The following is a 23,831-nucleotide window of genomic DNA, read 5'->3' as shown; positions in this document are numbered from 1 at the left end:
GGAACAACTGGAACTTATATGCCGTTTGTAGGAATACGAAATGATATAGATACTTTGGAAAATAGTTTGGCGGTTTCTTATGACATTCAATACACACATCATTATAATCCAGCAGTTCTACTTTTAGGTATTTATCTAAGAGAAAGGAAAACATATATCTACATAAAGACCTATATGTGAATGTTTATAGCAACATTATTTATAATTGCTCCAAATCTGAAATAATCCAAATGTCCTTGGGTAAACTGATGAATGGGTAAACAAGCTGTGGTACATCCATATAATGGAATACTACTTAGCAGTAACAAGGAATGAAGTGCTAATATGACAACATGGGTGAATCTCAAAAAAATTACGCTAAGTGAAAGAAGCCCGATATGAAAGGCTATACACCATATTGTATGATTTCATTTATATGAAATTCTAGAAAAGACAAAAGTATTGTGACAGAAAGCGGGCCAGGGCCTGGCAAGTGCAAAGGGGCTGCACAGGGAAATTTTCTGGGGTGATAGAAAGTTCTTCATTATGATTGAGGTGGTGGTTAAATGATGATTGTATACATTCGTCAAAACTCATCAGATTGTACACTTGAAATGGGTGAAATCTTACTATGTGTGAAAATTATATTTCAGTAAAGCTTATTTTTAAAAGAGGTAGGGGTTGAGGGCATTGAGTCATTCAGGAGCATGAATTTTGAAAACCTTGGCAGTATTTCTTAAGTGTCCTGGCCTTACTACTGATTTACTCTAAAGTGCAAGGTTGGGATAATAACAGGCTTACTGTGCGCCAGGCTTATTTAAGTGTTGGGATTGGCATACTGGAACCTATTTGCCCTTATGTTGTGAGTCTTCATTCTCTGTTCTTCCACTGTAAATGTTTCTCTTTCTTCTGGCAATGTGGGCTTCGAAGTCAGATAGATTTATATTTGAATCTTGGCTCTGCCACTTAGTAACTTTGTGACATTGGGAAAAATTAATGTAAATTGTCTGTGACTTAGTTTTCTTGCAAATAAAATGAAACTGTTAACATCTTCCTCATAGAGATTTTGTGAATCTATCATTTCCTGCTCTTCAGTCTTCTTACCCAAAATCAGTTAACAGAACTCTTAGCACGTTTCTGTTGCACTTACCTTTCCGCCTTACCCCCTTGGCCTCCTTTGCCCTCTGCACACCCTCTGCACAGTCTGGGCCTGTTCATTCCGTCACTGGTTCTCTCCCCGCCTTTTCCCCGCCCCACCGTGTTCTACCAAGTCCCCCTTTCTCTGTCCAGTATGAAAACTATTATGACAGTGTTCTTTACCTTCTTTCTCTCGTCTACAAAACCCCTTTCCTTCCTTCCTTTAAAAGGCCCTATTCCTTTATGTCTTCCCGGAGGACCCCATTTTGCCACATCTACTCAAAACACTTCAGTCACCTCTGTGTTCAGCCTAATAATCCCCATAAAAAGATGTTTTCTAGTTCCTGTTTGCCTTTGTAGATAGTGGGGTATCGATTAAACATTTAAGTCCACATCAAGAAAGAGACCTGTTTGCAATTAGGTTGACTCACAAAATGGAGAAGTGAGTTAAGGGATGGGTTCCAAAAATAGGTAAGTTAAGACTCACATTAAACTTAAGAATGCATGATTCTATACTGATATTAAATAAACCAATGAAAATATAAATGGAGAAGGGAAAACTCATCCTTAAAGTAGAATGCCAACTAGTAAATATATAAGTTTGAAAAATCACTGTTTTGCAACCATTGTAGTAATAACTGATTCGTCATTAGGCAAGAATCATCAAGGGATGCATTAAAACTGCTGGATAAAGGTTTGATGAAGGCAGAATATTTACAAGTTTCGAGGTATCTCCCCACATATTACCTATTAATTACAAAGGGAAAAAGAGTAACTGTACGATGGAGAAACCTGGTGGACACCACCTTGACCAAGTGATTCTACATGGCCATAATGAGGAAAACTGACATCACACGCTCCCTGATGTGGGGCCTTGACAAGGACATAATATCACTTGTGTAGTATTCCTGCTCAAAATGTATAACCTAACTCGGGTCACGGGGAAGCAGCAGACAAACCTAAATTGAGAAAAGTTCTATAAGACAATGAGCTTGTGCTTTTCAAAAAATATCAACATCAAGAAAGAAAAAAAGGTTGAGGACCTGTTTCATATAAAAGGAGACGAAAGCGACATAAGAATTACATGCAATAGATGATCTTGGACTGGCTCCTGGACCAAAAAATTATATGAAGAACATTATCGAGCTGTGCTTATAAGATTATTTCAGTGTTAAGTTTCCTGAATTTGATATTATTTTGTTATGTCCTTGTTCTCAGGATATATATCCTGAAATAGTAAGAGAGACTTGATGTCTGCAACTTATGCCCAAGTGGCTCATCAGAAAAAAAGCATATTTATGTATTTTGAGAGACAGCGATTAAATGTGGCAGAATGCTAATTGGTGAAACTATGTCAAGAGTGTATCAGAATACTGCAACTTTCCTGTAACTTTTACAAAATTAAAAATTTTGTTGAAGTTTTAATAAAAAATTTTGCTAAAGAAGTTCTAAAAATCAACATCACTCACTTTGTGACTTTGCAAATTGGCCAATTTCAGCCTCTGAATGACTTCTCTCTCTTCTTAATTCAATGAAGCACATATCTACTACGAGTTGGAGTGAACTGAATGGAGAGAAGCTCTTTCCTGCACCTGGGGATACCCCATCTCATTGGGGCAATTTACTTTGCAGTTAAGGACTAGGCAGTGACACCCACCTGAAAGTCAAGGGGACTGGAATGATGATTTTCTGGCTGTGACAAGTGAGATGCTGGAGGGTGTGGGTGGGGTTCCCCATTCATTCTCACAAAGGGTGAGCAGTGGGCCCTCAGAGTCCAAACCACAAAGAAGTAGGGAGGTCCTGGCTGCCAGCTGTCAGCTCAGAGACCAGAAGACCGGTAAATGCTATCTTAAAAGTCACATTACATCCAACAATGGAAAAGCTCTTTGAAATTTAAGCATGAAAAGGCCGGAAAAGTACTACTTAACCTTCACAGAGGAGTAGAAGGCTAAGGGCGGGAGTGAACTTTTATTGTTTGCTCTGCATCAGGAGGCAGCAAAGCCCTGTGCTTTTATATACACACAAGACTGACTTCATTTCACCTTTACAACGACCTGCCCTGAAACTTGAGGGAACTGAGTCTTAGAGGCCTTAATTTGTCCCGGGTCACACAGTGAGTCGGTGGCGGAGCTGCCATTTGCATCCAGACACAGCCGATTCCATGTTCTTCATAACACACCCCACAGTAAACGGTTGTGAGAGGCAGGCAGGCAGGCAGGAAGAAGGGAAAAAGAGATGAAGCTGAAAAGAATCCCCACCCCACCCCCCGCTTTTTTTTTTTTTTTTAACTTTTCAAGGTCGATGCCACTTAAGTGGGTTCTTGCTGCAAGGAATTTGAGGACATCCTCCTCCTCCACGTGCAGGACATCCAGGGCTCCGGACATTGTGAAAATTTCCCTGAGTTACGTGGGAACTGAGGACAACGCGGAACCGGCGCCTCTCTGGGCAGCCCCGAGCGCTCTCTCCCTGTGAGCATCTCGTGTTCCTCCACACTTCTCTTAGGACACTTAGGACATTGTGCTGATTATTTTAGGCACAGGCCTACAGTCGGGGAGACTTTGCAAACTCTTTGAGGGCGGAGACCACATCTGTCCCCTCTGCCTCTCCCCTCTTGTCACTTAGTGCTTTGAGTTGACCTGAATTATTGGTCCTAGTTCCGTCGTGTTCTCATCTTTCTGTGATCTCTTTCAGGGTGGCCAGAGGACCCTCTCTGAACCACATGCGACTTTCTTTTGTGTCAGTGAAAATGGAGGTTAGGTCGCCACAGCCCAGAGTTACTTGGTATTCTCGCTGTTGAATCTGTTTATACCACTAGGCTTTCAAGTGCCAATAAATTACTCGGCTGTTGATTCACGTCTTCAGTATAACCATTTTTATACATAGGTACAATTTTTTTTTTTTTTAATGGAAAGTGCTTTAAAAGTGGAAGCTGTATTCTATCACTGTGATTTTCCTGTAAGTAAAGTACTTTCCAATCAATCATTCTTGGAATAATGGAGTAGTTCTCATTGATACAACACGATGGTTTTAACCTTTTACTGAAAATTATTTTTGTGCCAAAGGGGTGACGGCATAATTCATCTTTCTTCAATAGAAATACCCATGTGGCTACTTATTCATTGTCTTCTCACAATGATTTCCTCTTAAGGAAGAGCTGCTCTCACAGAATGGGCGTGGCGTTCTGAACTTCCTGCTCCCCTGAGGGCCTTCACTCACGCTCCTGAGCAGTTCTGGTCTGTGGTGCCAGCGGAGGCAGGTGGCGCATCGGTGAAGTGCAAGGACCGCAAACCCGCCCTAGAATACCCAAGCCCGCTAGTGGGGTTAGTGGAGGGGTTCGGGCACTCTGCAGCGCTGGTGGGGCGGGGGTGATACTCATGAGCAGCTGGGAAGAGGCCCCTAAGGGGAGAGTCTGAGCGGTGGGCACTCCTAAGGACAGCACCTCCCACTGGGGTGTGCAGTTGGGGCGGGGGCCTCTGCGGCTGGGACCTAAGGCAGTGCTGCCCTGGGGAGGTTGGTCGCTCGTTTCCCTCTCCTCCCATCCTCTCTGTCAAACTGCCCCACTCCCTATTCCCTCCCACTGCACCTTGCCCTTGACTATGCCCATGGGTCTGCTCCCTCACTGAACTTACCAGCTCACGCATCAATCTCTTAGGGCTCTGCTCTCTGATGAGAGGAGTGCACCGAAAAAGCCCACGGAGCTGGCAGGAAATGCTTGAAATGCAGTAAAATTGTAAAGGTGCCACCCCAGGAGAGCGCACCTACATGCTAACCGAAGTCCGAGTGGTCTACATTAGCTATTTTGTCCCAGGCTCCGCTCAGAGTCAGGCGCTCTGCTGGGTGCTGTGCATGTTATCTTTATTTCAACAATAACCCGGTGGAGGCAGACAAACTTGGGGCTGCAGTGTGTGGTTACACAAGGTGGCACTGTGGACGGGTACCCAGGTGAAGGGTGACAATGGGCCTGCAGGCCATGCTTAGTTCACCAAGCTGTGTGCCTACCCAGAGGGACACCTTCTAATTTGCACAAAGTACCACAGACACTGGCAGCAACCCTGGGGAATTTCTAGGATTCAAGGTTAAATAAATAACTTGCCCAAGGTGAAAATCAAGGTGGTAAACGGTGGTCAAGAGTTGTACCACGGATATCTGTGGAAATCCAGCAACGGAGCAGGTGGAGAAGCTATTTTGGGAGAGAAAGATTGGGCTTTTGGCTACTGCTCAAACTTTCCTATTTCCCTATGGGAAGGGCTTGTGTTTTCTATAGTGATGAAGAATGACAGGGATGAGAGAGTGAAAGCCGTGGATCTCTAAGGACGCCCCTCTCTGTATGGGGACCTATCGTCCTCTGTGTGCTCGGGACAGTATTAGAGAAGAGAATGTGAACTAGAGTTGCCCTGGGCAGGTGTTGGGGAAGGAGAGAGGGTGCAAATGAAGCCAAGGCTTTGGAAAGAATACTTCAGATGAACAACCCGAGAGTCCAACCTGGATAAGGAAGGAAGAGAGGTCAGGAGGCGGTCAGCAGGTCCGAGAAAAATGGAGAGAGCTAAGGAAAGTGAGAACAAGCGTAGGAGAAGAGGTGAAAGCTGGTTGTGGTCAGAGAGTAGGAAGTGAGGTTTATTCCCACAGAACTGAAGCAGTGCCAGGTGTTAACCATTTCCTGGGAGTCATCATGGGAGTGGGAGGCTGGAAGTGAAGAGTCACTGGAGGTGAGGGCGTCTAGGAACTGTGAGACTTGGTGGTGGTTCACCCTCATGGTACTGAAGTCATGTGACATACTGGTAGCATTGGAGTGGAGAGAAGAGTGGTGATGTCGATGTCAGAGTCTTAAACGGAGAATGACCAAGAAAGGAGGTCAAGGCTTTATAACTGAATTGCATGAGCCGCAGAGATGCAGAAATCTCTACAGGAGGGTGGAAGAGGGATGCCTGGAAGCTTTGTGATCAGGAGCAGCTGTCGCCTGCAAGGGCTGTACAGGGGGTTATGGATATAGAAGAGTTTGCTTATGAGGACTAGGACAGCCAGAGGGCTTAGGTGGAAGGTTTAGGAGGGAGAGAAGCACAGAGCAGTAAGGGACTCTTCTGGGTCCCTGTGTCTCTCTGACCCTTCTTCTTTGTCTCTATCACAGGTCCCTCTTCCTCCTCCTACACCATCAATATCAGTATTTCCTTGGGTTCTGTCCTTGGCCCATTGTCCTTCTCATTCCCCATAATTTCTTGGGTGTCTCAACTATGATGCAATTATAGTTTCAACTGCTATGAATATGATGAGTCCTAAGTCAATATTTTTAGCTCAGACTCTTCTCTGTCTTCAGATTCACATAGCTACCTGTGAGTCCGCTCAACCAGCCTCATGTCTCTTGCAGGCAACTCTAACTCAGCATGCCTGAATTGAACTTGCAACTACTTGAACAGTAGTTATGAAGGGCCTCTTCTTATCTTTTCGGTGTGTAGCACCTCTGCATTGAAAATCTGGGGGTCTTCTAGATATCTCCCGCCCATATACTTAATTAACCACCAGTTGCCAAGTTTCAGTGCTGAATATTTCTCCAATCTGTGCTCTCTATCCCTCCTCTCACCACCCTGCTTCATGCATCACCTCTGGAGGACCACATTAACTTCCTAACTAGTCTCCCTGCCTGCAGTCTGGCCCCACCCAACCCCTCCTCTACACTGCTGTACATTTGGCCACCTCGCTTCCATGCCCAGAGCCCTCTGAATGTTTCTCATCTTTCTTAGGATAAATTTTAGCTTCTTAGCATGGCACATGAGGCTCCCTAGCCCACGTTCCCAGTTTCATCTCATACTTCTTCCTGTTCACATATGGAACCTTGGGTTTTCATTCATGGAGATATCTCAGCTCTGACTCTTCCCTAGACTAATTCCTACTCATCTCCTAAGACTCAGCTCAGATGTTAACTAAGTCATCACGTGTTTGCTGACTGGTACTACAGTCAGAGCACTGTTTTCCCTGATCCCAGGAGCGTGGGTTAGGAACCTGCCTTGATGCGCCTGCCTTCCTCCTTGGGCTTCAGTACTTCCATGCCCTCGGACTAGCACATGCCAGGCTCACCACTGTTTGAGGTGCTGACTAAATCAGGGACCGTCAGGAGGATGGGTGCTGAGTGATCAGGCAAGGAGCACATGTTGTCTCAAGAATGCCCTTGGAGGGATGCCAATGAGACAGACTTGTGAAAGTCCTAGTTTGCCAAATTCCAGCTGATAGAAAAGAGGATGACTTGGAAGCCTTGATGAGGAGTAAGTGTAATTGGGGAAAAAACCCATGTGATGAAAATCTCTAAGGTAAGAAATGGTCAGGCGGCAACAACAGATCTCAGACGATCTTGCAACAATGATGTCATCACGAGGCTTCATTTGTTAGGAATCTGTGCCCACACTATGCGGATGATTCATCACCCAAACTGCCGAGGGACCCTCACAGTTAAGGCCCTTGCATTCCTCCTCGATGTCTTAACACATTCCATCTGACAAGTAGATACCACTTTCCTTTCTTTTCAAAACCTCTCCCTACACAAAGCTATTCAAAGCCTACACTGTGGACCTGAATTCCTTAGCCAGGCTTGTGGTTTTAGAGGCCAAGGCAAAGGCAAATGGATGAAATATGACTCAATCCCAAGTCAGTTTCTTCTTTATAAAAAAGGATATCGCAGGGGGCTCAAGAAAGGGAGCAAGAATGACTCTAACCTGCCAGGGTCCCTGTCGCTGTCACCCCACACAGGCAGGGCTGTAGCAGTTGCCGAGGTGGCTTGCCCTCAGGCTGGCTTGGTGGCAAGTCCTGCTTTGCTCTTCCAAGTTCCAAGAATGCGGCTTCTGCCTTGTTCCTGTTTTCAGGAAGTTGAGGCATGAATGTCTGGTTGGGCCTGGGAAAGGAAAAGTCATTCTTTGTCCTTAAAGGGTTGATCACGGGCTGGCAGGCGACGTGGTGTTATGATGCTTGGGAGACGCACAAACCTGGTTTTAAATCCTGCCTTCTCCCCTTTTTTTGTTGGCTGTGCCATCTAATAACAGTAAATTCATTATCTTAACACCTACCATGAGCCCCTCTGTGACAGTTGGGAAAAATGTTTTCCTCAACTGGGACAATGTGGCAAATGGTTTAGAGTCAGATGGACCTGGGTTTAAGCCCTGATTTCACCGCTCTGGTGAGTTACTCAACCTTTCCGTGACTATTTATCTGTAAAATGAGAACCTACCTCATAGGTCTATTGTAAATACTGAATTAGATAATGTATGTGAGGAGGCAGATCACTGTGCCTGGAGCAAAGCTGGGTGTTCGGCAAAGGTGGGGTAGACTAGATGATATCATCTCAGAGGCCCCTTAATTTGCTCATGTTTTTGGAAATGAAAGCCCATGACCTAGGTCCGAAGGGGCCAGACAAGGATTCTAAGGAACAAAGAGGGTCATGGTCCTGTGGATCCTAGGGCAAGGGCTTATGCTATGATTGGTAGCTGTTCCCAGCTCAGAGCAGAAGGATGAATGCATCCGGGAATGCCTTCGCAGCCAGGAAGAGGCAGACAAGGCAGAAGCAAGTGTCCTATGACTCCTGGTTACAGGGGAGGCCAGGCTGCAGAGAGTTCCAGTAGTGGCCGTCTGTATGTGCTGGGGTCTCTGAAATCCATTCCTCTGTGGGGGCAGGAGAAATACTTTACTAGATCTTTAAAGAGGTTGCGAGTAGGAGATTAAAGAAATGTAAACGGAATAGTATAAAGGTTCTTCTTGTCAGTGCGAGGCTTTCATTTGGGACCACAGGACAGAGAGAGAATGATTAGCAAGGCTTCTGGGAGAGGCCTAGGGCTGGGAAGGGCCGGAGGACAGCGTGGGGAGAGGGTGACCTGCTGGCGGGGAAAGCTGTGTGTCTCTACCAAGAGGGCTGCTCTGGTGGACCACCCCATTTTCCATTATAGCAAGCCAACCACGGGGCAAAGGGAGAGGAGGTGGGTGGTAGCAGAGTCCGGAGCATGGCAGGCGGCCTAAACAGATAGTGCAGGGACAATGTGATTTTGGAGGACATTTCTCTAGTTGTGCTGGATGGAACCTGAAGTTGGGGCGTATCCTGGTTAGTGATGGACATTGGGCCACCTGATCCAACTTCTCCATGTGACCAACTTTACCACTAGCTCGAGTGTGAGTAGGAGAAAGGCCCTGCCTAGACCCGTCATTCCATCCAGGGCGTGCATTCTCAGCTGGGGCGGTATCTCCTCGTGGGAGATACTCATGCTTGAGGGGTGAGGGAGGGCTTTGTGGTGAAAAACATCTTAGATGCAATGATTTGTGGCTCTCCAAAGGGCCACAGTACATAACCAGATATAGATAGATAGGTATAGATGGATGGATAGATAGAAAGGAGGAAAGAAGAGAGAATATCTGTGTTATTACAGTTTCATGGGAGAAGAGGGCAATTAGAAAAGCAAATTGTAAAGGGCTCCTTGGAGTGGGTGGGAGGCAAGTAATAAAAAAAGTTTGCGAAACACTAAAGTAGGGCCTCTCATTCCAAAGAACCGCCAGTGGCCCCGTCAGGGTCTTCCAGGGCATTAGGAAGCCCTAACCAAGCTCTCAGTTGCAAGGCAGGTGTCAGTAGCTCCCTGCTGTTTCCACTGAGCCAGAAATTCCTACATCTCCCAGCCAGTTCCTCTCTTGTTTACCACAGTCTGCAGTCTCCATGGCCACCAGTGAGCCTTGGGCAAGTCCATGCCCTGGAGTGAGGAGATTAGAACTAGTGTGGCCTGGCCTATCTTCTTTCCAAGACAGGAAACGTGCAAAGGTTCTCTCCTAGGCAGACAAGACTGAGTGGTCTGATAAACATACCGTGAGATACGATGCTGCTTACACAAGACAAGAGCCCTGTTTCACAGCTCAGATCTGAATATTTCTATCTCCTCTTATCAGTGCATATTTACATCATAAGGATGAGGTCACATCCTTCCCAACCTCAACAAGCTAGCCTTCCCTGAACAGATCAGTTTAGGGACATCTTGATGGACAGTGAGTATCCAGTTTTCTTATTATTGTGAAAGTGCTGCTGATTTTTATTCTAAATAAATCTGTAGAGAACATGACAAATCATTATGTCATGGATGTCCATGACTTTGGCTTCTCTTAGCCACCTTAATTTATTACATTTGAATTTCAATTATTAGGCCGAGATAGTCTGCTCTTAAAATACTCTGTGATTAAAAGAAATAGCAAGTATTTTCTGCCTTAATATATTTTAAATTATCATGATTTCATATTAATCATTTATGAAACTGCATGCAGCACAGTTCTGATGTGTTTTTTATTTTTGCCTTTTAAATAGACATGATATTTTCCTGGCTCTAAAACTTATTAGCTATTTGATTTAAAAAAAACCCAGCTTTATTGAGATATAATTCACATACCATATAATCTGTGTATTTAAAATATACGATTCGGCGTTCTTTAGTACATTCACAGGGTTGACCATCACCACAATCTAATTTTAGAAATTTTTGCCTCCCCTAAATAAACCTTGCACTCATTAACAGTCACTCCTCATTCCCCTCAAAATCCCAGGCTTAAGAAGCACTAATCTTCTGTCTCTGTAGGTTTATTAGATAGGTACACATTTTTGAATGAAATAATTTCATATTCTAATTCCATAATTAATATCTTATTCCATAATTTTAACTGATAATTTGATCATAATTAACCAATTAGAGTCATACCTGATCTCTTGATTTTAGCTGGCACTTTGTGTGGAAAGTGAAGTTGATGATGGCCTAGTGGGGACTGTTCTGTGTTACTAAAACCGTGTTCCCATAAGCACTGTGGCAACAGGTTGAGCTTCCTTCCTGCCCAGATATGTTCACTAAGTACGCTGTAAAGTTTTAAAGTTAAATTAAAAATGTACCAGGAGCTGGCTGTTTCAGTATTCTTATGGTGAAGTTGTTTATAAAGGCTAACCATGAAAGTAAAATCTACCCACATTCTTCTCAAGCACATGCATATTAACTGGTCTGGTTTGTAAATCTTGATTTCTATAGATTTGGTTTGCTTGAGGGATTTTCTTTTGGTTCCTCTTTGCATGATTAATGTGTGGCACTGGACACTTAGTTTCCTTCTTGAAGGTCGTGACTCCCTCACACAGGGATGGGATGGGCGGTTTCAGCACAGACCCTTTCTATGCTAGTGTGTGACAAGTTCTGAGCATGAAAGCTTCAGTGCCCACATACATGTCTGTCTTTAATGATCTGAAGCTTCCCACAGAAAACAGCAGGATGAAAATGGATATGTTTTCGTAGCCCCTTGTAGCTACTAATCAGGCATCAGGCAACATTTTTCCTGTCTTAACGTCAGATAAATTGGTGGGCTGAAATGGCAGAATCTGAGACACATTCACCAAGGTGATAAATCAGCAGTCATTATATAGACCAAAAGGTGGATCTGACTAGAGAAATGATCAATACAGGCCTTCTCCCAGCTCTTCGCCCTGACATAATGCTCGGACTACCAGAATCCGGTCTGCAGAATGACATAACTTTCACTTTTTCACAGTACTTTCTGGTTTACAGAGCATGTTTGTGGATGTGATTCACTTTGAATCTCATTACAAGTCTAGGAGGTAGATAGGGTAGGTCTTTCACTTTCCAGATGAGAAACCAAGCGTAAGAACTTGCTCAAGGTCAAATGCCTGGCTGGCAGGACCGGGGCCCCTCACTTGAAGGACAGTCTCCACTAGAGTAGTCAGGGCACACATGTAGTCCAACTTTACTCACAAAGATTTTGAAACTTCTTTTTTGGAATACCTTTAAAGTCTGCAGCACATCTTTGACTATCCTCAGTGAAGGTAGTATTTTATCTTCTAAGTCATTTCCCAGATTAGAGTGTGCTTCAGAATTGCCTGGAGGGCTTGTTGAGCAGATAGGTAGGCTTCAGCCCTAAAGTGTCTGATCCCTTAAATCTGGGATGGGGCCGAGATTTGTGTTTCTAATGAGTTCCCAGGTGATGCTGACCTGGCTGGTCCAGGGCCACACTTTGAGAACCATTATTCTAAGGAATTTATTTCTGAAAAGAGTGACTCATTTAAAACCAAGTCTAATGATTAGGATGGGGCATCAAGCTAGGGGGATTCCGCCACTGGCCAAAAACAATGGGCAACTATAAAGAACAACACCAGCTCTGAAGGAAATTCAAATAAAGAGCTCCCCAGAAGGTTTGAACAGTGGCAGTTTGATTGGACTAAACGTGAAGGTTCCCAACGTGACTACTATTAAGGGGGGAGCACAGTGATACATGTGTGAGATGTTAATTGTCAACCTTTCCAGCTTTAGGAAGAGAAAAGAAGCCATGGAGGTGACATGCACATTAGAGAGAATCAGTATTAAGGAAGAATTAATAGCTATGTACAGCAGCCGAACTAGTCAGACTGGTTCAGCAGTTGTTGTAAATGTGATAGGCGTGGAAGGTGAGGGGAAAACTTTGACTTTTCCTACCCTGACTTTTCTGTTGTGATTAGAATGGAAAAGGTGAAAAGATCTAATTTTGGATGCCAAAGATAAACATGCAGCATTTTATGGGGAAAAAGATTTTGGCAGAAAAGAAAATGAACTACATTAAGTACTTAAGCTGGGAGTCAATCCTTTGTGTCACAGCAGGGAAAAGAAAGAGGTGGAGGGCTGCCTAAATATTGGTTCTAATTTTATTTTCAATTCTACATTACATTAAACTCTCCGTGTACCCCTCTTTAATTTAAAGCAACTGCTGACACAAATTGGTGTGCCTTCTTTTTTTTGACATCAGTATTTCTCTTGAATTATGCATTTCCATCTGGAATGAGATTTATGGGGCTAAAGCCTCCTTTCATTTAGATGGATGAAAACAGAGAGAGATCAATGGGGGTTCAATACAAAATCATCGGGGTGGGGGGCTATATACGTTCAGGGCAGCATTTCACGGCCCCAAGAGACTGTAAGCGGTATCACAGGATGACACTGATCTTTCAATTTTCAACATGTCGATTAAAATTCAGCTACTAGAGAACAGAGTGGGATTTTGGGATAAAGTGAAGCTCTTTGCTTTGTACATTGGTTGATAGTTCAGAAAAGAGCAAAATTTTATGCTTTAGTTACAATAATTTAATGTGAAAAATGTTCTTAAATCGAAATGGCCACATGAAAGCCGCTTGATTATAATCTTCTTTGGCTGAAACTGGCCGTGCCCAGTAGCCATGTCATGATGTCAGGGTGTCTTCAGTACAGCCCCAGTTTGACCAGTGGTAGGCCAGCTTGGAGAACACATGAGGGTCTGTTGTCAATGTGGGATTTGGCCCTGCTCTGGGAGTGGGTAGGCCATGAAGCCAGGGGCCTAGTGAGCTGCCCTAGCCCCTCTTCAGGTTCCTGGGCAGGGCTGACATGTGCTCAGCAGGCACTGCTCTCAGTCACGGCCCTCACTGCTCTTTCTTCTGGCTAGCCACAGAGAATGGCCTGGCAGACTTAAGACTGGTTAAAAACCCCATTCTAGCCAAAATGTCTGTGGTAGATTAATTTATTCTATAATTTAAAGAATTCTATTATTAATGAAAGAAGTAGAATCTTGAGTATGAGCTAAAGCCGGAATAAAAAAGGCCCATTCTTCAGGCAATATTAATGGAAGCTTTGTATATAAATAACTTTATATATTGGTGAATACAACAGCACTTAAAACTAAAATGTCTGTTAGTGATTCACTGGGTTCCAAAGACTGGCCTTCTGTGGTCAGCAATCTTTTTTCTTTGTGACTCCACTATTCTAGACAGAAAACAGTTAATCCAGTATGATTTAGTATCTCACAAAAGATTCCACTGAAACATTTTCTGCCAAACGTTCATCTAACAGCTGCTTTTTTATTTCAGTGAGAGGTACTTGAAGTAAAATCATTGTTCCTTGTGAAGATTGCATGCTAAACAATATAGAGCTACCAGATTATTAAACAGCAAAGGCATTTGATAATATTAGCACCAACCACAGGTTCCACTTCTGCTGATGCACAAAATTTTGAGTAATTAGTCATTGCACAATATTGTATTTATATCCTTTTTTGCTTGAGCTGTTAGGCCACAAAGTCAGCAGGCAGTTTCTGTTATAGAAGGGTACTCTGGGCTATTTATAATGTTTCTGTTTCCTTACAGTTGCTGCTTCACTCTTGGGTCTTGGGCCAGGTCTACACTGTGAAAATGAAGGAAGGAACTGAGCAATTGTTCTGCGAATCTAACTGCTGAAAGCTGGTGTGGATGATTCACAACAAACTGTGTATGTCTTGGCTAGAATGCCTGTTATTTTCTCTATAAAACTCATATTCATCACATACTGGCTCATGTGTCATTACATTGGAGGGAGAGTGTGTAGGTACGTGAAGGCTGTGTTTCTACTGGGAGTAAGCTAGTGTATAAGGCACCGACGATAGGGCGAGAGAGCTGAACTAGCATTATTTTGCAAAAGAGTTTCCTTCGAATGTTATTTACTTTAAGTGAAGGATAAAGTTCTGTTCCAAATGCTTCTCTGTTGAGTAGATCAGTTATTCCCCAAAATGGGGGCGGCAGGCAGCCAGGCATACCCAGTGGAAGGGCACGTGGGAATCACCTGAGCATCATTTTATTTTATGTTTTGTAAATTGCTTCTTGTGCCATCTGCAGAATATGTGATGGTATGAACTGTTTCTAATTAGAGTAGATTTTAGCTTTTAGGTGAGTCAGGGCTCAAAAAAATGCTGAGAACCATTGAGACTAGTAGAGCAATCTATTTGTATTGACCATGAAATAAGCATCTTACTTAGCCTCCCCCCTTGTCCCCCTCACTCCCCCCTTTTTTTAAAAATAAAATGAACTACCATGATATCCTCTGAATTCTTAAGAGTTCCTAAACCCACTTCTCAACATCCCTGGTGCGTCTCCTCCCTAGTCCAGGCTGCCATAATGTCTCACCAGATCAGTGCAACAGTCCGGATGGTTCTCCCTGCCTCCCGTATTATAATCTCTACTGTGTTCTTCACACTGCAGCCATGTCCATCCTTTTATAAAGTACAAATCTACCCCATGCTTAAACTCTTCAATGGCTCCCCACTGCCCTCAGGAGAAAGTGCAGATTCCCAGTTATGGCAAGTAAAGCCCTCCACAACCCACCCCTATGAGGCTTTACCATCCTCTTGTACTTGAAGCTCTTTCCAAACAGAGCAACTTGAAAAGGCGCAGACACAACATGCCTTCTTGGCCCTGGGCTGTTTCATGAGCTGTTGCCTTTGCCTGGGTTACCCTTCACCAAGCTGGCTCATCCTTCAGCTCACCTCCTTCCCTTGCCTGCTCAGAGCAGGCTCCTTATGCTCCTCAGGGCCCCTCACTTGCCCTTTCGCAGCACGTCAGGTGCACCCCCATCACGCACTTCTTTTCCTGACTGTGTGGGCTACATACACTTCTAGACTTAAGCTCTTTGTGGCCAGGGACAGTTATATTAGACCAGTGTGTCCCTATTTACACTGGCACACGCCTGCCGCTTGGCATGCAGAAAATTCAAATAAACTGTGCTGAATAAATGAGTACACAGTGGGGTGCTCCTCACCCCATTTTGCCATCATTTACCACAAGAGTCTTTTCCATTTCTTAAAGGACTGTTTGCAGTCCTAAAAGCCACTTCTGTTTCATCCACTATGGCACCAAGAATAAAGAGACAGGCAGCCTTGGATCCCAACTGTGAACAAACCCTATTTTAGTCTTCTCTCTCTAGCAGTTTTAAAAGACATGAAGAATAGCCAACACAGAGTAGACATATCATTTGGAAAGTCAGCAGGTAAACAGAGAAAGCCCTCTAAGTCCTGGCATCTGAGGCTGTAACTCAGGAATGTCCCCACCTCCATCCACCTGGAGAACTGGCAGCTTTCTACTCTTCAGAGCTCTACAGTTCTCTTCTTCATGGCTTGAGAAAAGAGAATGAGAACCCAATTAATTTAAAAAAGAGACATGGAGAATAGAAAAGAGAAGGTCTAACATATACCCACTAGGGGTTCCAGAAGGAGAAGATTGAGAAAATAGGGAAGAAGCAATCATAAAATGATTTTAAGGTTTTTTCAAAATTGATGAGAAACACAAATACTGAGAGATTTAGGAAGAATAAAGAGTCATGAGCAGTATAAATAAGAATAAATTCAGATCTGGACTCATTGTAGTAAAACTGCAGAATGGCAAAAACCAAGAGAAATTCTTACAAAATAATACTATCCTCCTGTTCGAACGTGTTCCTAAAAGCTAAGTTCTGATATAGGCTGAATCTTCATAGCACTGAAGCACCTTAAGCAAAAGGTGTAATGTTTTATTTCTTGAAAACTACCTGAAGCAAAAAAGCAAAACATTAAGAATTAACAAAGTTAGGTGGTAGATCCGTGAGTGTTCATGATATTACTCTTTATATTTTTCAGTATAACTGAAATATTTCATAATTGATAAAGAAGGAAGGAAGATAAACTGGTTTTGGGATTACTGAGGGAAGTAGTAAGTTTAAGTATTTGATACAAATTATATTCATTTACAAAGTAACCTATACAATTAGATTCCTACATGCTAAAACTAAGAGTTAAAGAGAAGACTAAGCAGAGGAAAATGATTTTCCTAACTAGGAAACAGGAAGTCATGGGGAAGTCATTTTCTAGCAAATGTAACCATGATCTTTCTTTTCTCAATCTGGTTTGTTTTGACCAGGGAAGGAAAAGGATATAAAACTTTCAGATTTTAGAGAATCTCTCAGGGGAGATATAATTCACCTAATCTCTGGAACCCCTCTATCCCCAAATCACATAGCTTTTTCAAGGGTTGTACTGTAGGATAGAGCACTCCTATAGTTTTTAAAGGAATATAAATAGGAGGAAAGTGAGAGTGACCAGTTGCCTCTTTAAACACTGTCCCACTGTAGGACATTCTACTCACATATACATGCATACAAACACGTGGCATTCATGCCACTAACAGTGTAGTTGCACGTAGCACATCAACATAGATAATACACAAAGTATACACACCGGCAACCTACAACACACACATACTTTCACACAACGGGCAGACAAATTGCAGCAAGCTGTGAACCACACGTGTTTTTACATTTCCTTGTCCACCTCTATCAGTAGCAATGGTCGCTGAGGGCAGTGGGCATGGTTCTAACTCACTAGGCTCTACAAGTTGGCTCTAGATGGTTTTCTCACCTCCTCATTTCAGGTCTACCCAAGAAATATGGCCACACAATGAAAACCACTAAGACCTGCAGTACAGTCCTGGCAGTTTGCTCCTGAGATCACTACTGTAGCATTCTAGAAAGCGAGCAGGAGCAGACCTCTGGCTCACTGCCATGGTATCACGCCGATATCGAGGCTACTTAAGGAGTGGGGAGAAGTGGGGCTTAGGTGTAGGAAGCTAAGAGGAAAAGAAATCTTAATTGTAGATGGGTAAATAAGCTGCCACAGCCTCATACCATCCCTTCTTACTGGGAGAAGGACTATTTCCTGTCCCTTCAATTAGGTACTGTCTAGGTCCACAAAACACTAAATCTAGATTTAGATTTTGCTGTATTGACTTTCACTAAGGTTTAAAAAGTTGTTTTTTCCCCTCTATATCCTACCTCTACCTCCATGCCTTTCTTCTCTACTATCATTGCTCTTCTTTTAGTCTCTGGCCATATTTGAGTTCCGAAGCAAGGCCAGTGTTCCCAGGTACCCCCGGGAGTCCCTAAGATGTACAGCCTGAGGCACATGTACATGCATGTCCAGTTCTGGCTGTGGAACAGTACTTAAGGAAAATGGAAAAAATAGACTTGTATTTGGCCCTGTTTCAGTTCCTCAAAGTGAAGATGACATTTCTGGTAAGCAGTTACAATTAGATTTTTAGAGTCCTGGGTTTTCAACGGATCACATGCAGGATTAAGAAAGATAATTTAAAATATTTAATTCTGCCTGATTAGCTAGTAAATGAGGGGATCTGCTGATGTGAAAGTAAAATAATAGAGCTAATATGCCCCCTGGGGCATGACAGATGTTTTATGCCTTGTCCATTAGTCTCTTTAGCAATCACCTTGTCTTCTGTCTTTTTTTTTTTTGTCGTCTTCATCTTTTCTGGCAGCCAGAGTCAGTAGAGTTTGTACGGATGTCACGTCCCTTTATTGATATAATTCCTAAGGTTAAGATGGCTATTTCAGAGCCTCACTTGGGTTTACTTTATTTTATGATGCCAATTTCAGAGATGTCATTTACTCTCTGTAATTTAGTGTTTTTGGTCTGGCCTTTCTATGAATGCAGGTAAGACAATCTAAGGATATATTTTAAAATGGGAAACTGGGTAATTATCTTGTTTTCAAGTTGGTAAAAAAAAAAAGAGCATTTGTATCTGAGATTTATTCTTTCCCTCGGCAGATGCAATGTAGAATTTAAGGAACATAAGGAATCCTGCAGATCCTCCAGTCCCCTGAGAACACTGGGGCTTAGTGAGGCTAAGTGACTGTCACATGACACTAGTTATCTTTCCAGAAGAAACCGGAATGATTTTGTTAGTTCAGGAGGACCTAATTTTACATTCCGAGCATTGTATTAAGCACTGGGTTTGCCCCCAAAGTGCCCTCTGAGCTGGACCTTGAAGATGGGTAGGAGTTTACTAGGTAGGGAAGGAGGAGTGTTGTTTCTTTTGTTAAACTAGAGAGATAGTTTGGGAATGCTCAAAAAAAAAAAGAGGATTTCCTTTTCACCAGCCTCTCTAGTTAGCAGTTCGGGCCCCTATTTAAAGAAGTTTAATGAAAAGATGGTTTGGTGTAGTCTCTAAGGGTGGTGTACCTCTCTTCTAGGTTTGGCCATTCAGTGACAAGAATAAATGAGCATGATCTGTGCAGGAACCTGTAAGGTCTGGACTAGCTCAATTGTGCCACGCTGCTGTCCGTGCAGTTCAGCTCCTTGCCCTGTGTAGGGAGATGCTGGAGTTGCATGGCAGTGGGACCCGGGTTACCCTCCAGCAGTGTACAGAGCCAAGGTCGCCCCACTCTGTGTAATGGTGAGTGATGCAAGCTCTTGGTACATGGTACCTGGTATCCCCAAATGATCCCGGTGAAGTGAACAATCAGCCATGTAGTGTCCTACTAATGAGAAAGAACACATACTAAGTGTTTACGTGTGCCAGGCACTGTTTTTAGAGCTATCTACATGGGTTACTGCATTTAAGTGAGGCTGCACTGCACTGCACTCCACTGTAAGCAAATGGTGCCTTTGAAAGATCTGGCAGCTTCTCAATATCTAGAGAAATGGAGCAATTATAGAAGCCTGTATCATGACAAGTGACAAGGAAAGTCAGTGCTGAAATGCCAAATAGTTTGAGAGTGAAGGCTACGTAGACTGCTACCAAATCAAGAGGCAGAATGGTGTGGTGGAGAGCACTTGAATGTTAGACTCGAGCAGACAGACAGACAGACCTAGAGTCAATTCCTAGCTCCGCCAGCTTTCTAGCTGTATGACTCTAGCCGGGTCCTTTGGGAGCATTGTTCCTCCTGTATAAAATGGGCATTAACCCCACCTTGCAGGGTTGTTCTGAACGTGTGAGCTGATGCACAGAGTCCAGCACAATGCCTGCCTGGCACAGAAGAATTTTCTGGCTTTTCATTATCAGCCAGAGAATCTTCATTCCTGAAAATCCGTAAGAATCCGGAATTTCAGAGGTTGCCTCGGAGGTCACCCTTTCCAGATGCATCATTTTTGGATGCACACCCTGAGCCCCAAACATACTGAATCATTTGCCCACAGTAGCCTGCTAGTTAATGGCTAAATCAGGAGTAGAACTCAGGATATCATCTGCCCTTACCCCCTGGGACCAATGATTACAGTTAAATCGTATGCAAAACTCTTGAGATATTTCACCAAAGAGGTGATTTAGGCTGATCCTGTTTAGTTCACATCAGATTATTTTCTCCTCACAGAACAGATGATTTTTCAGTATTCACTTTAGGTCACTTCTGAAGCATGTTCATTTGCTTTCTTCTTTTATGTGTTAGTCTGCTTGGGCCAATGTAACAACATACCACAGACTGGGTGGCTTCAACAACAGTAACTTATTTCTCATAGTTCTGGAGGCTAGGAATCCAAGATCAAGGTGCTGCCATGGTGGGTTTCATTCTGAGGCCCCTTCTCTTGCCTATGGGTGGCCACCGTCTTGCTGTGTGCTCACATGACCTCTTCTTCGAGTGCACACATAGAGCTAGTTCTCTGGTGTCTCTTAAAGGACACGGATCCTATGGGATCAAGGCTCCATCCTTATGACCTCATTTAACCTTAATTACCTCCTTGTAGGCCCTAACCTGCAAACAGAGTCACATTGGGTGTGAGGGCTTCAATATTTGCATTTTGGAAGGGATACACAATTCAGTCCAAAAAACTGTGTTACATGTGTTCCTCCATCCCTCGTTAGCCATTCCATTCAGGTCTATTTCAAATAGGAGATACCTGAACGACCACGTATGTGAACTGTTAAGCACCTAAACATGAGGCATCACCTAAGGCCTGGCTCCTTTTACAACTCCTCCAGGTCCTCTATTAATAAAGACCAAGAAATGTGGCAAAAACCAGAATCTGGATCATTTAATATATTATTGTGAGAATGAAGGCTGAAGAGTTAAACTGAGATATATAAGCAGACTCATTCAGAAAGAAAACTTGAACATGAGTAAAGTCACTTTGAAGATCTGTGTGCATTGGAGTGACAAACAGAAACAGCGCAGCTTTGACATTTATTCTGATATTTCCAAGGGAAACTGTATGAAATAACATATTTTTGAGGGAGTTTTTTTAAAGAAAGATTAAGAACAAAAAATTGTCAAAAGCGTGTAGTTAAATATCCAGACTTAAGGAGGTTCACGTGCCCTGGATCTAAAGATAATGTAGAACTTATTCTTTGGCAATAGGGGACGCTCCATTCAGAAGTCATCTGAAGTCCAAGGGCCACTCAGCCCACTGCCATAGAGGTTCTGGAACACTTGGGAGGTTCTTTATGAGACCAAGAGTGAATTGTAGCCAACTACTGGCTCCTTTGTGAGAATGGTGCCCAGAATACTCTTTTAGAAATTACATCACCTATTTTATTTGCTAGATGTGGCTCCAAATATTTTCCCCCTATGTCCCAAAGTTATATTTACCCCAGATTTCAAAGTAATACATGAAAAATACAGGGTTGTGGAAAAACTCAAACAATTCAGAAGAATATGGAGTAGGAGTAGAAGTCCTCCTTTACAACACCTTCCCCCCCATTCTATTCTCTTTCCCATGAGTAATGATCATAACAGTTTGGTGGTTTTTTCCCCAGATTTTAAAATATGTTTTTAATTACAAATAGCTAGTGCCTTATCAGCAACTGTGACTACTACAGGACTCAAATATTATAGCTAGAAAGAGAAATAAAGAATAGGTTAGCGAACCCTGGTGCCCCTGGCTCTTGACTACTCTCAGCTTACTTATATGCCCTGAATTAAGATGATTTATTATAAAGTGAGCGATTCTTGAGAAGACAGATTTAGTCTAGGGGATGAATTCTCAAAATTAGAGTGTCAGTGGAGATTCTAGGACATAACCATTTACGTGTAGAAAAGCAATTTATATATAATTTTACAGCACTTACAGGCCAAGGATAATTAGTGTTACCACATATTACATCACACTAGCACAACAGTCTTAAACGATCACGCTTAAACATGCGTGACTCTGACCATGAAGTGGTTATTGGTGTTATGATGAACACAAGAAGGCGAAGCCCCTAACCCTCAGGTTGAAGGACCGGAGTGAAGACATGTGCGCCATGTCATTTTGAGGCTGAGATTCAGATGCAGAGAGAGATGGGAAAAGAGACACATCTGTCATGTCTTCCAAACTGAGCCGAGGACATCTGCAGCCACTGCCACCATCTCACTCTAGTACAACGGGAAAACGGATGTAAAAATAGAAGTGATATATCCAACTATTAACACTGAGGCAAAACTGAATATAGCAGTCTGCACACGTATCGACGTAGAATGGGAAATGGCTCCTTCTAGGGCAGGCTCTTGGTCTCAAGTGGTCAATGTGCCAACTAACTAAAGCTGTTTCCACCATCCACACCATCCCTGATTCACTTACTTGTTTAATTTTTCCCAGCTTTATTGAAGTATGATTGACAAATAAAACTGAAGTATGATTGACAATTCACGACATGATTTTTTTTAAAGGTGTGCATCGTAAGGATTAGGAGGAGAAAAGTGAGAAAGTTACAAACCAACTGAGAGCAAGGAATACCCTCTTGACAGAAAAGTGAAGGAGCCCATTTGCTTAGAAGGAAATGCCTCTCAGGGGTTCCTCGCCTCACCATGTGAATTATCTCCTCTTCATCAGACTTATGAAGAGGCTGAACAGTTGTGTGCAGAACAGGCAAGGATTTTAATAATGAGAGTCCTGGAGGACAGGACAAAGAAAGCATAAAAAAGCTGAGGGAGAGTCTACACCCAGAAAATAACTACCCTTGTTCCCTGCTCCACTGGGGGGATGTTGAGAGCCCATTCAGTAGACTCAGTAGAGCAATTAAGTGGAAGATTCTTTATCACAAGAGTATCCATTCATTAGTGAAGTGCCTAGATGGATCTTTTTGTTATTTTTTTTTGACTTTTGTTTTCTAAATTGAGATAACATTAACAAACCATAAAATTCGCCCTTCAAAGATACACAGTTGAGTGGTGTTTAGTATATCCGCAAGACCGTATAACCATCACCATTCCGGGACGTTTTCATCACCCCAGAGAGGAACCCTGTACTCATCGGCAGTCACTCTCCATTCTCCCCTCTCCTCACACACTGGCAACTCTCAGTCTACTTGGTTTCTATAGATTTGCTTATTCTGGATATTTCAGATAAATGGACGCATACAATATGTGGCCTTTTATGTCTGGCTTCTTTCACTCAGCATAATGTTTTGGATGTTCATTCATGCCATAGCTGACATGAAGGAGTTCAGAACAGGCCTCCCCAAGATGTGTTCCTTTACATGTGAATTATTTTGAGCCGAAGGCAACTGAGACCCTGCGGGCTCACTTGAAACTTTTACCTCTTCCTTAAAGAATTTAAATTTGGGGCCTTGCCCATAATAAGAATTATCACCAGAAATAACATTTTATGACCTATCTATAGGGCAGGGCAAACTTCTAGTTACTGAACATCTGCTCTTCTTATCCTATGAATGATCTCCCTCCCCTCTGAAGCCCCCAGGTGCCTTACCTCCTCCTTAGCTCAGAATGTCATATGTACGTCATTTTAACTCTCCGTCTAGGAACCTCTCATGGACGTGGGGTCTCTGACTCTCTCACGTATGTGGGGTTCCCATACATATGCATGCAATTAAATTTGATTGTTTTCTCATTTCTCTATCTCATGTCGATTTAATTATTAGACCAGCTGGAAGAATCTAGAAGGGTAGAGGAAGTTTTCTTCCTCCCCCACAGTGCAAGCCACAATTTGTTTAACATTCATTGGTTGATGAAAATTTGGGTTGTTTCTAATTCTGGGCTATTATGACTAATGCTGCTATGAATATTCATGTATAAGTTTGTGTGTACACATATGTTTTCATTTCTTTTGGGGATATACCTAGAAGTAGGTATATTGTAACTAACTCTAAATTTCACTTTTTGAAGCATTTCCAGACTGTTTTCCAAAGTGACTATTCCATTTTACATTCTTAC

The 23,831-nt window shown here is 42.9% G+C and overlaps 2 protein-coding genes across 5 annotated transcripts in view; one reads left to right on the top strand and one right to left on the bottom strand.

The window, feature by feature from the left end:
• The window catches only part of MRPL33 (mitochondrial ribosomal protein L33), a 33,683-nt gene extending 14,557 nt beyond the window's left edge, over window positions 1-19,126 (top strand). For 2 of the 4 annotated variants that reach the window (XM_039887518.1, XM_039887520.1), the window contains exon 4: window positions 14,258-14,433. In XM_039887518.1, coding sequence (XP_039743452.1) covers window positions 14,258-14,347 — 90 coding nt within the window. In that variant the 3' untranslated portion in view covers window positions 14,348-14,433. Of the gene's footprint in view, window positions 1-14,257; window positions 14,434-18,935 lie in introns of those variants that run through there. The other 2 variants (XR_005658306.1, XM_039887519.1) reach the window with 2 other exon arrangements.
• The window catches only part of RBKS (ribokinase), an 82,989-nt gene that overhangs the window by 4,386 nt on the left and 54,772 nt on the right, over window positions 1-23,831 (bottom strand). The gene's annotated exons all lie outside the window — the stretch shown is intronic.

Source organism: Pteropus medius, unplaced genomic scaffold (genome assembly GCF_902729225.1).
Source record: "Pteropus medius unplaced genomic scaffold, Ma_sr-lr_union100, whole genome shotgun sequence".
Classification (NCBI taxonomy): Eukaryota; Metazoa; Chordata; class Mammalia; order Chiroptera; family Pteropodidae; genus Pteropus; species Pteropus medius.
The sequence above is the reverse complement of the archived record's forward strand: the minus strand, read 5'-3'. Positions and strand labels throughout refer to the sequence as shown.